Source organism: Octodon degus, unplaced genomic scaffold (assembly GCF_000260255.1).
Source record: "Octodon degus isolate 3935 unplaced genomic scaffold, OctDeg1.0 scaffold00002, whole genome shotgun sequence".
NCBI lineage: Eukaryota > Metazoa > Chordata > Mammalia > Rodentia > Octodontidae > Octodon > Octodon degus.
This window is the reverse complement of record NW_004524578.1, coordinates 13,403,385-13,416,314: the sequence shown is the minus strand read 5'-3', so window position 1 is coordinate 13,416,314 and position 12,930 is coordinate 13,403,385. Positions and strand designations below refer to the sequence as shown.

General features: G+C 48.0%; 1 protein-coding gene and 1 long non-coding RNA gene across 3 annotated transcripts in view; one reads left to right on the top strand and one right to left on the bottom strand.

The window, feature by feature from the left end:
- LOC111815430 overlaps positions 1-428 on the bottom strand; it is a 5,143-nt gene extending 4,715 nt beyond the window's left edge. The window contains exon 1 of the long non-coding RNA XR_002820128.1: positions 278-428. This is a non-coding gene — a long non-coding RNA (uncharacterized LOC111815430). The remainder of the gene's footprint in view (positions 1-277) is intronic.
- Positions 7-12,930, top strand: part of Slco3a1 (solute carrier organic anion transporter family member 3A1) — a 304,843-nt gene continuing 291,919 nt past the window's right edge. For both annotated transcript variants that reach the window (XM_004623273.2, XM_004623272.2), the window contains exon 1: positions 7-280. In XM_004623273.2, coding sequence (XP_004623330.1) covers positions 101-280 — 180 coding nt within the window. In that variant the 5' untranslated portion in view covers positions 7-100. The remainder of the gene's footprint in view (positions 281-12,930) is intronic.

The following is a 12,930-nucleotide window of genomic DNA, read 5'->3' as shown; positions in this document are numbered from 1 at the left end:
GGGGCGGGGACAGCGCGCAGCCTCGCGCCGCTCACCCCCGCCCGGCAGCGGCCGCGACACCCGGGGCGAGCGGGAAAGCCGCGGCGGCGGCTGGGGAAGGATGCAGGGCAAGAAGCCGGGCGGCTCATCGAGCGGCGGCCGGGGCGGAGAGCTGCAGGGGGACGAGGCGCAGAGGAACAAGAAGAAGAAAAAGAAGGTGTCCTGCTTTTCCAACATCAAGATCTTCCTGGTGTCCGAGTGCGCCCTGATGTTGGCGCAGGGCACGGTGGGCGCCTACCTGGTGAGTCTTCATGCCAACTCCGCCGCGGACCCCAGCCCGGCCGGGCGCGCGGCTGCCGGCTGCACGGGAGGGGCAGGCGGGCTCGACCTCGGCCGGGCGGGCGCGGAGGTTGGCGAGTGGTGCAGAGGCTGCCGCTCCTCGGGGAAGCTGCCGGCCCCGGCTGCCGAGCCAGCCGGGAGCGGGCGGGACTGTGGATGCCGGCGGCAGCGCGCGCGCCCGGCGGGGTTGGGGGTGCCCGGGAGGAGGAGAAGAGGCGAGCGGCGGGCAGGTGGGCGTGCAAGTGCTTCTTTCCCCCTGGAAAGCGGAGCCAGATGGCGAGTCCGCGAGCCTTCTTGGAGAGGGAGACATCGCGGCTTTCAGGTGACGTGCACATGGGAAGAAAAGCCAGTTAGCATCCGGCGTCCCCTACTCGCCGTTCCGTCGCCTGGAGAACAAATCCATTATGCATCATTTCTCGGAGCTCTTTCTCCATCCGCCAATTACCGAGGGGGTGGATTTAACAGCTTAGAGTAAAAGGCGCCCGTGTGGCCCTGCTCTGAGCCGCAGCGGCAGGGGAAATGTTCCCACCCATATTCCAAGTGCCAGCTTTCAGCGTCGGGGATAAAGTTAGAGTACCTGGAGAGCTGCTTAGAGTTTGCGTAGTTCCTGCTGCCCACTGTTACAGCGAATTCCCCACTGTGGTCCCTCGCCCGCAAGAGTGTTGCATCATCGCGCACAATTTGTATCTATTTTATTTACTTCCAGAAAGCGCTTACTGGTGTTCAGCTGGCCCATGGGTCTCTAACGTATCGGAGAGACTGGCTTGTAATGACTCAGCACTGTTAAGCAGCTACTTTGTTGCGGTCTCCTGCCCCGCTCAGGTGGCCCCAAGTTGAGTTCCACAGCCTGCATTTCAGACTTGTCCTGTTCAACAGGAAAGACGTTGTAGAGTTGATAGTGTTAAACCATTACTTGGCTATTGACCTGAAACCGGAATCAAATGTCACAGACTTTGAATGTTAGACAGCGAGTTTGAAGGAGATAGAATCAGACAAGATTTCAGCTGTTGGATGACCACATCCAGTGATAGGCATGCGTCCTCACGTTATCATTAATTGCTCTTTCTTGGCCTTGGGTTAAAGTTAAGGAGGACCACCGCCGAGTGCCCTATACATTCCTAAGCAATCTCCCAAGCTCCTGCTGTTCAAGAGAAGTGAACCAGAAAGTGCTTAGATATGTGGATTTCAGGGAGGGTCTGCAAACACAGCTCTGTTTTGGGGTGACAGAATTTCAGTTCTCTGGGAAATCAGATGTATTTCTGTTGCTCCTGAGATGAAAGGTTTCGGTTCCTGTCTCTGTCATGTGCCTGCATAACTTGTGTGCTGCAAGTGTACCCTGGAGCCAAAAGCACATTCTGTTTTCTAGCTTATAAAATACTCTTATTTTGTCTATTATTATAATGCGTGCTTGTGGATAATACCTGTGGCTTTGGAGTTTGGGGGTAGGGGGGGAAATGTTTTGTGAATCTATTCATTGGCACTTCCTTGGGATGTCTGACTTAAAATATTTAGATCGGTATTAAGATGCAAAGAGCACATTAATGAAGTGTGCGTGGATCTGTACTGTAACAAAGTGCCTAATGCCTCACTGGATCTGTAAATGGAAATAATTAGTGTATCAGCAGCTGCCTCCAGTTAACAGTTTGGTTGCTTCAGACTCATTTTTGCTTCATTGAGTTTATTATTTACATGTAGCAATTCTAATGGAACTTTTAATCCTAGGAGTGATGAAGTCTTGGCTTATAATTTTTTTTCTTGCAATTCATCGGAATGATTTTTAGAAGCATGTGAAACTGGGCTTCAATCAGATGAATGGCCTGGCTCTTTTAAAGAGTTAAGAAACATCCGTAAGAAGCCCCTGGAGTGCAGGACTTCTCCAGGTTGAGCTGGCTCCAGCAGAGGAGAGGTTGACTTGGATCCGCAAAAAGCAGAACTGAAGCAGGCAGAGGAGGAATTCAGTCCACCTGGTGGTGACATCCTGGCACTTCTGCCCTTGGTCCGTGGAAAGCCTGGCCGGGTGGGGTAGGGGAACAGGTGCCTGGCAGAAGGCAGGTGGAAGCCCAGGAGAGGACTGGGTGATCGCTTTGATCCTGAGGATTGCAGGCATCAGGTTCTTGGGGCTGAGCTTTGCCCAACTGCCTGCCACGTTCCTTGGCCACCTGAACCTCATGAAAATAAAGAAGTAGATGACTGGAGTGACTCCATCAACTTGCTATGGGTTTTATTCTCCTGAGCCAGGGGGAGCTCTGTCTTCCTCTGCTCTTTTAGAGGTGGATTAAATGAGTTTGTTGTTCTTTCAACCATGAGAAATTTTTCTATGGCTAAGAAGGACCGATTGCAGAATGTTTGCAGAAAGGTAAATCTTCCATTTAACTGGTCACGATTTGCCTAGCAAAGCTGATGCCCTAAGTCTGAAGTGCTCACACAGGCTGGGTCCCTGTGCAAGGTGTATGTACATGTGATGTTTATATTGGCAATCAGCCTGCCCCTCTGATGCAGTATTTTCTGTTACAAGATGAAGGGCTTACCATAGGACTTTGCCAATACCGTTTAATATCGTGGAGAGAAGGCGGATTACAAATTCACCGCCAGTGACATTATAAAATCCATCCCGCTACCTTATTTTCTCTTGCGATATGCTGTTTTTTTAATAATAGGAAATTTAATTTCATTTTTCCCTTTTTCTTTCTAAAAAGCTAGATTATCTCGTGTCCTCAAGGACACTGATGCAGGCTTCTCAAGTGCAGAATTGAAGCAGAAAGCTACGAGATTTGAGCCACAACTTTACAAAGGAGAAGCTGGTGTGCATGAGTGCATTTCACCTTACGAGCCCACCCAGGGAGGAGGAAACTCAAAGGAGAACTGTGCATAAAAAAGCCACCACTTCGTAGGGTAGGCTGAAGACCTGCAGCTTGTCACACAGGTGGTGGGGCCTCGTGAGGGATGCAGGACATTGATCCTGAGGACCAGACATAGTGATGCTATTGATAAGATGATGTAGCTAAGACAATCCCAGTGCCATTGGGTCAGCTGTGGATTCTGAAACCTGTTACTGTGGCAGATGCCTCAATTAGAAAGCAAGCTTCAGGTAAGGCAACAATTTCAAGGATGCTCTGTCACAGTCATTTAAATTGCTTGGCTATGACACAATTTTTCCAGCATTAGAGAAAAGGCCCGCTCAATTTGAAAGTCGCTGTGCATGAGACCGAGGATGCAGTGTGAGGCTCTTGTACTTGTGTCTTCGCTTTGGGTGGCTGCAGTCTGAACTGACCTAGTTGCGAGAATGTAACATCTGTATAAATCTTAGACTGGAGGAGGCGCAGGCATTTGCAAGCCGCATGGAGAGAAAGTCATTTTGTGTGCACTTCATCTGGGCTTTGTAGAGACCCACTGAGATGTTCCAAGCTGTTCACAAGGGCGCCTCTGCATAAAGAGGGGTGTGTGTGTGTGTGTGTGCGCGCGCGTGTGTTAGCAAATTACGGAGGAGGACTGGAGCAGATAAGGATGTGGACAGAAACTTAAAACTGCTGACAGCTCTGGACAATCACAACTGAGGCCCACGTAGCAGGGCATCTGAATTTCCTCGAGATGCAACTGAAACAGGCCCCTGCAGCCCCAGGGTGCAGCAGCCAGCCGCCTGGAGGAAGCGGGGCTGGGCGTTTCCTTACTGAGAGCTGTGCAAAAGTGTGCCTGAGTTTGCCGTGACCAAGCAATGACAAAGATAACAGAATGTGGCCGGCAAAGCCACGTCTTCCTGCTTCATAGTCACTTATTTTTAGGTCTGCGTAGACCCAGCGGGCTTGCAATGATTGGGTGAGGCCAGGCTGCTGGGTTGTCACTCCCTCCCCGCCAAAGGTGTCATTTTGAAGATGGCTTTTTGCATATCCAGCCCAGCAGCAGACAGCTGTGTGACATTTTTTAAGTCTTTATCAAATTAGTCTGATGACTAAGGTAACTGTATTTTACATAATCAAATAATTTTATACACTTACGGTTACTCAAAGTGCCAAACTTCCTGCCATAGGCATTATTATTTTTATATAGCCCCAGGTAGTATGAAATATAGTTGCTCTCATATTTTCTTCCTACAGCTTGGTTTAAGTTGTTTTTCTAATAATCATTAAGGAAAAAATGTATTTCAAAAAAACTTTTTCAACCAGTTTTGAGAGTTTTGCTTGCATGTTTAACAACAGAAGAAATGAAAGGGCTTGTGCAGTGGGTGGAGTCCGCTTCCTGAACTCTGTTAACTCTCCACCCAACTCAGTTCTAGATACCTGATAAAAAGGGCAGCCTGGGGCCCTGTTTCCAGGGGCTGCCTGGCTCCCAGCTGCTCAGCGCCTGCGCATCTTCCTGCCCTTGGCCCAGAGCTGTTCTGGGTCATGAAGCCTGGGTAGCCTCAGCAGCCAGTAGGGCGGCTCCATAGGAAGGCCCTCACCGGACTTACAGCATGTGATCAAAAGTTATGGTGAATGTTAAAATGCAACTAAAACATGCATCACAGTAAAACACACATGGCCATCAATCCCCTTCAAATTAGTCCCCTTGCTCCGTGATTTCATCCCATCATCCTTGACACTTTCCGTAGCAGTTTTGGAAGTCCTCTTTCTTGTCATTCTATGGCTGCTTTGACGTACTGAATTAATTCAAAACATTTACAAAAATTCCTGTCAAATAAAAACATGATAGTGTGTCTTCATTCATTTTATTCATCAGATGTGACCTTCAGGGTGACTGCTGGCTCTTCTTGAAAGTCACAGTGACCATAAAAAGCAAATGCTGTGAAGGGATCCTGGACATTGACACAGCACGACTAAAGACATTTTTGCAAGAGGATTTCTAGGACTGTTGCAGAAAGTGACAAAGAGATGGAAAAAGTGTGTTTGAGCAAAAGGGAGTAATCAGAGGGTGGTTAGTGGCAATGTGTTTTTTCCTGTAATTATTATTCTTTAAAAAATGTAAATATTAACTATATTTTTATCAGATATCATATTTGGGGTATTGAACAGAAAACTATGCAGTGCTGCTTGGATCAGGGGCCTGGTTCCTTTATCAACAGACCAGGTAGTATGTTAATTACAGTGTCATGCAAATGATGAGGATAGGGCCAGCCAGATAGCTCAGCAGATTAAAGCACCTGGTTAGGCAGACATGGGCCAGAGGGTTGATCCCCCAGGGTGCCGTGCCGGCCTGGCTCCCAGGGCACACTGAGACAATTATTGAGGTTGGGTGTGGTGGCGCATGCGCGCCTATAATCCCAATGCTGGTGAGGCTGAAAACAGGAGGATCATTATGAGCCCGATCTGTGTAGTGAGACTTTGTAGACTCTTTACTACATGCATTAAAAAAATGATGAGGACACAGTTTCATTTTCTGTACAAATGGAGGACAGTCCAACTCCCTACCAGCCTCACTTTTGGAGCCTGCCTTTCAATCTCTTGAACCCATTTAACTGGCACAGATTTCCCTCTATATATCATTTAGTCAGCACGATCCTGTGAGTTCTTATGGTCTGTGCCCTCTCTTCTCCTTTGCACATATACTTGTGTTCTGTGCATTACTGTAAACATTATGTATATGTTCTGAGTTCCATGCACTGTGTCCTGAATGTGGTCCCTTTTGAAGGTGGTGAGGGACAGTCCAGCAGTCCTTTTCATTGCTTGGATTACACGCAGATTGAGAACGTGAGCTCCTCTCAGTCATATTTTATTACCGCTCAGAAATTCCTTTGGTAATATTAGGCCAGAAAGAGAGCATCCTTGTTCTCTTAATTTTTTTTCCTTCTATTTATATTTCTGCAAGATAACAAGCAGGCAAAAAAGTAGAACACTTGACCCTGATCCACAGGAGAAATGACTTTGATGTGGCTCAAAGGTGCTTGTATTTTATGCAGTCTGAGTGTTCATGTATGAGGAGGGGAAATGTTGCTCAGTGATTAAAACTCCAAGTTGAGTGGTTGAAGTATCAACATTGAGAACAGCAAGCATGTGTGGCAGTGACGCATTGGGTAAGAACTGGAAGACCTGGGATCCTGTACCCTTACTGGCGCTGGGACCTTAGGCTGATTACCTAAGCTCACTGCACAAAACCTCTTTCAGTGGAACAGCAGCCTCTTAGGAGAAGTCCCAGGAATGCCGTGAAGATTGAATCCATAGGTGCAAAGTGCTTTGAACATCTGGAGCACTGCGAGGACCATGAAATACTAGCTATTGTGATTGATGGTGATATAGAGATACACACTGGCCATGTAGCCCCAACTAGTAACATATACATTTATTTCAATCAAGCTTTGGTTTGGGTTTAGTGAACTGTACACATGAGGTCATTTTCCACGTTGCATAAACATGCTTGCCTGGGAGGTAAAAAATTTTCAGAAGTAAAATAAGTGCCAATTGCTAATTCTGTCTATGATTCCATTACTATAAATACAGTAGTCTGTCTCATCTTAAAGACATTAAAAATGGGTCACAGGGATCAAAGCCCACTATGGCAGGGGTTGTGTTGATCATTCACTGTGCCTCGGTGAGCGGGGAAGTGACAAGGACAAGCATAGATGGCTGAAGGGCATCCTGATGCCTTGCTTTGGAACATCCTCAGGATGTGTGGCTCCGGTTTGTAGCCATAGGATCATGAAGCCTGAGGATAGGTGGGAAAGGGCTGCTGGACTTGGCGACTAAGGACTGGAGTTTGAACTTAGATCTGCTGCTTGCCCTCTCCTGGTGGCTTGACTCACTGGAGCCTCAGTGGTCTTTCCTGAAGGATGGGCACACCAGTAGAGCCTGCTTAGGGAGTGGTTGAGAGGTTTAAACAAGTTGACAGGAGACAGAGTGCTTCTCACAGGCCTCAGTATTCAGCGCTGGCTTGCACAGTAATGGTGGAACCTACTCATGGACCAACAGAAGCTCCTCAAAGGGACCTACAGATTTGGGATATTGCGGCTGGGTTGCCTAAGCTGGTGACCAGGCCCTGGAAGCTCACACTTCTTCACTGGATCAAAGGCTGCATGGCCACTTCAGGGGGGCCTGAGCTGTCTGGAGTGGGAGGACCAAGGGCCATCTGCTGTGGTTATCTGCTGCCCTGCAGGCAGCCCAGTTTCTGACCTGAGCAACCTGTGGCCCAGCCCTGGTGGTTTGGGCATGCTTGGGCCTCAGGCTCATCCACTGCCTTCACCTGAATTCCTCTTGCAGGAATGAGTGGACCTCCTCAAGTACATTTGCAGATATTCCTCCCCATTGGTCTGGTTTTGGTTCCTCAGGAGCAAAACAAAGGAGCCATTGCTGCCCAAGGCATGCTGCGGCCTCTCTGCTAAGGGCTTGTGGTGTGTGTTTGGGAGCACAGCACTGCCCTTCATCCAGGGTTTTAGAAGCAGCCACCCTGCCCCAGCCTGTTCCGACCTGTGGTTGGGAAGGAAAGAGAATGCGCCCTGCCTGGCCAGCCAGGTTGCAGCGGATGTGTGAGGTGAGGTTTTAGAGCTCTTTTCAATGCTGTGGGCTTCCTGAGAGTACATGCACCCCCAGAGGACCCCAGTCTCCAAGCGCTACTATGATGGACACTTTCTGGCTGCAGCCATGGAGTGAGTCCACCCAGTGAGCCTTCACCCTGGCTTTCTGATGACAGCAAAGAAAGGGAAATGTTCCCTAGATGTGGGCAGAATCTCCCCAGTGGGTGACTCCCAACTTCTCAATTTCAGTTCTTTGCCATGCTGCCAGGGAAGCCATCACCACCTGGGGCCCCTGGCCTCACAGCCCAGTGCTGCTCACCCCGTGGGACAGCCCTCTTCCAAATGGAATAACTATATCACCATCTGAAGTACATGAGCTTCTCCTTAGAATGTCTCTGGACTTAAAAGTTGCACCTGTCTCTTCTGCTCCAAGTACATTGAAAATATTTAAAAGCAAATGGTAGCACAGGTTGCTACCTCTCCTGCTTTTCAAAATGGAGTTGGGAACAGCTGTGAGCCTATCCTTGTCCACTACTTTTAGATTTCCTCTGTAAGTGCCCTGTCACTCTTCTTTAGGGCTCTCTTCACCAAGTATGTGAGAGTCCTGGGTGGTGGTCTCATGTTCCTTGGCAACAACTTTAGAGACAGTGACGATTAAACTGAGGAAAACTTATTTCCTTAGTATTGGTTTCTTTCAAGTCTTTCCCATGAACCATCTGAAAATTCTGGAGATGGGTATGGCTATAAATCCATTCATGCAGGCAGTGACTTAACTGTCACATTGCCCAGGCATGGCAGAAGGGTCAAGTTCCAGAAGTTCATCATGAGAATCCAGTTCAAATCCCTGGACTACACTGTTTATCCTCTGCGTGTGTGTCCCCATCTCTTCATTTGTCATCTGCCCAGCCAGCCAAGTAGCCATCCACTCTCCCTCAGTGAGTTCTGCACTGTGTAGGATAGCAGAGTCTAACTCATCTGCCAAGATGCCCTTCAGGACAACCTTTGCTTCTCCAAATTATGACCCAGGCTATCCAGGAAGCCCTGGAGGCTCTATGCATAGCTCCACAACCCGTTATGGTCTCTCTCTGTGGTCACCGAGCTAATGGTTGTGTGGAGTTACAACAAATAGGGACTGAGCAGGATTTCAACAACTTAGTCTTAGGGAAAAGAATAGAAGAGATTTGAGAGGCTGAAGCAGGAGGATCACAAGTTCAAGACCAGCCTGGGCAACTCACTCTGTGAGATCTCAGTTCACTCCCTAGTACTGGAAGGAAAAAAAGGAAGTAAACTTCTTTGGAAATCCTTGTCTGAACTTCAAGAACACCTGAGGAAAGTAGGGAAAACTGTTCCTTACCTCCACTCCTGCACCTGCAAGGTCGGTGGGGAGAGAACAGTCACAGTGGTGCTTCTCAACCAAAGGTAATGGTGAAATATTCATTGTCTTTTCCCCATCTGGATCACTCCTATTTCCTAGGCATGTTCCTTCTCTAATTGTTGGGCTTATTCTCCCATCTTCTGCTGATTAGCATGAAAACTTGTCACCTTAAATATAAACAAGTTGGCACTGGAAAGCAGCCCTCGGCTGATTACATGAGCTTTAAAATATGGTACCTAGAATTTCAGACCTCCATTAACAACACCTTCAGAGACTGCTTCTGTGACTCGGTGGAATGCCTGTGATGGCAACTACAGTGAATTGTGATAGACACCATTCTTGGCCCTTTGGTTTCCCCAAGCACTGCTGTGGGTCCTACAGCATAGTTGGCATAGTTGCATGTGTTCCAGGGTAACAGTACGCTCACTCCACAAGGCTATACATGCCTGGGGGCTGGAGCACACTACCTAGCGTAGTTGGGATTTCCAGTCTCCTCATGAAATGCAGGTAAGGAGCTTACTAGTATTTATTATAGAATAGAGTGAGAATTTGGGAGAAAAGACTTAAAAGGAGTTAGAGGTGTTGAAATAGATCTACAGGGGCTCTAAAGAGGCCTTGCTTGTCTCAACGCAAAAATTTAGAGCAAAGAATCCTGATTTACTATGCAGCATGTGGTGTGGCTTCTCCAGGGCTGGTAAATACTTACGTAGGTTGGGAGGCCTAGCGTGCCAACAACACAGCTCCTCTGCCAGCCAAACGGAGGATATCTTTTGGAAACAAACATAAATTAGCACCTTCTCTTTACCTTTGCAAAGCTGGGGAGCCATGTAGATCAAAAAGCCAGTGGGCAGATTTGCAGTATTTTGATTTGTAGCTGAGGGGAGCATCTTGGAAGATCGCTCTGCCGCACGCTGGCCCAGAGTGGAACCCAGATCTGGGAGCACTGGGGCTAAATCCAAATGCAGCCTGGTCAGCCTCTAGAAATACACTTATTCAAAATACGCATACTTATTCAAGAGGTGTGTTGTCTTTGTGCTCCATGTTTGACCTCGGTCTGTTCTGGAGGATTTCTTAGGCTTTCTTAAATAGTCGGCCCTTCTCTCTGGGAGTTCCTCATTCACAGGTTTACCCAATCTTGGATCAAAAATATTTGAGCACATATTGCATCTGAACACTTAACTCTGTAGTTCTTCCCTAAACGGCAAAGCAAAACAAGCACATTCACGTCGCATCATAGTGCACTGCGTGTTGTAAGTGACCCAGAGCTGAGAGGGAAGATGTAACTTATATGCAAATGTTTTATCTATTATGTATTAAAATATTTTATTTATTTTCTCTTTGCTCTTCACTGCCCTGCTGGGAAATGAACTCAGGGTTTTGTCTGTGCATCTCTTTCTGTATAAGGGATTGAACACGTGTAGATTTTGGTGTCCAAGGGCTTGTGAGGACGTGGGAGGTCAGCTATATAGCATTGCAAAGGCTCTGTGTCTGTTGCTTTTAGGCAAAATTAGGGCACAGAATTCCTACCTGAATGTGCAACCCACGCCCTCCAGGGCCGGCTCCTACTCGTTGGCAGGTGTGTGCCCGTAAGCAGTCAGGGGTGCAGACAATAGGTAGTTTATATTTGGACATAATTAGTGTGAACGTGTATAAATAAAAACATGGACTGGGCATCCTTGATCCAAAGTCTAAAACCTGAAGCAAGTGCTCCAGCTTCTGAAGGTCTTGGAGGGCCGTTCTGATGCTTTGAGTGGAAAATTCCACACCTGATCTCACGCGTGAGTGGCCACAACCAGAGTGCGGGCACGCTGCAAATAGTCTGTGTGATCACCTTCAGGCTGTGTGTGTGCGAGGAATGTGGAACGAACAAATTTCGTGGTAGACTTGGGTCCCATCCCTAGATGTCTCCTATGTATATGTACATGTGCCCAAATCTAAAAATATCCTAACTCCACAGCACTTCCCGTCCTAAGCATTGTGGATATAAGACCTGTAACATGCATTGTTTTGCTAAATGCAAAAAAACATGACTTACCACTTTTACTCTTTTTTAAGCTATTCTTTCTTATAGACCCTGTGGGTTTCCAGTAGATAAGCCAAGGGCTTGCGGTTCCTGCGGCTAGCAGGCAGACTCCTCAGAATATGTCAAGGAAGAGATTTTAGATCTCATAAGGGAAGTTGCGTGCGCTCATGTTCAGGTCTGGCGCTACATGGCTCCTTTCCTCTGTGCACCAAGTGAACTGAGCTGTGGTGGTCACAGGTGGCCCTGTCACTGCCCAGTTGCATATTCCTTTTATCCTTCCCTCCTCCCTCTGCTGGCCCCTGATGCAGCAGCACCAGCCCTGGGGAATGTGGCAGTTGGAGGAAAATGGAATCAGGAGGGCACTGATTCCACCTGATTGAGACTCCTGTGCCCGGCCTGTGTCAGGGCAGTGTGACTATCCACCCTCCCAGCCCCTTCCCATCTTAATGCCTAACTCCTTATTCTGTGGCCAGTGAGACCATGGCCTTCTCCAGGCCCTGAGGGCTCAGGTTCCCCTTCTACCCAGGCTGCTGTGTGCTGACTCTTGCCTTCCTGACAGGTATGGCACTTCAGTGGATCTCCTTGCAGAGAGCTCAGGGGAAGGCTAACATTTTCACCATCCAACATTAGAGCGAGACGATGTACACATTGTCCTCATCTTTGAGGCGGGAATCGAGCTGGAGGTCAGTGGGTAAACAAGTCTAGTTGTCTTTCCCTGACACAGAAGGAAAAAGCAAGGCGGGTCATTCATGCTTAGGGCTGCTGAATAGATTAATTACCAGATTTATGCTCTGGGGTCCTACAGGCTGGGAGTTGGACATCAGGGCTCAACAGGGCTGTGCTTCTCTGTAACTTGGGATGGGATCCTTCCTTGTCCCTTTTCAGCTGCTGATGGTGACCACCGACCTTTAGTGGCACTTCTGGGCTGGTAACTGTGCTGTGTGACTTCTGCTTCTGCTTGGCACAGGGCCTTTCCCTCTGTTTCTTTCCCTTCCTTAAGGACACCAGTCATAGTAGATTGGAGTTCGCCCTGTGGTTTCATCCACAGCCATTAAGAATGAGGACTGCAGCTTATATGTGGGGGTAGACTTCAGATGTAACAGAGAAAAAGAAAAAGCAAAGGACCCTCAATTAGTGTGAATGTACAGAGAACACATGTGCAAACTGTCGGTCCTTTTAAGGGTTTCCAGCTCAGTAGGGGGATTATGGGATTGATAAAGTCGTTCCTACGAGAAGGCCTTATCTTTGAAGAAATGCAGCCAGGTGACAATCCTTGATTCTGTTTTGTAAGGCTTTCTCTGGGATGGCAGGGCTGAGGTTGTGCAGTGAGCCTGCTGAGATTCCTGAGTAGCTTTAAATACTTCCTTGCGTGTGGGGTTGAACATGGAAGGTAGGACTGAATGATGATATCATGACATCATGACATCAAAGAAGAGTGCATATGAAAAGCCCTAGACAGACCTGAGGTTGAGCCATAGGTATCTGTGTATGTATTGCATGCATGTATGTGTATGTTCTTGCACATGTGTCCCCACCACACATACACACACACACACACACACACACACACACACACCAGGATTCCTCCACAGGAAGTAGTGTTGGTAACATTTCCAACTGGCTGTCTCTTCCCTGAAGCCCTGTGCAAGTCAGTGAGACTGAAAGGCTTCATCTTTGCTCTTTGCCAGTCACAGCTTTGGCCTGGTGTGTGTCGTATCAGAACCAGACATCTGCATTCCAGTCTCATCCTTCTCCATGGTTTTGGGGGGTGAGGTG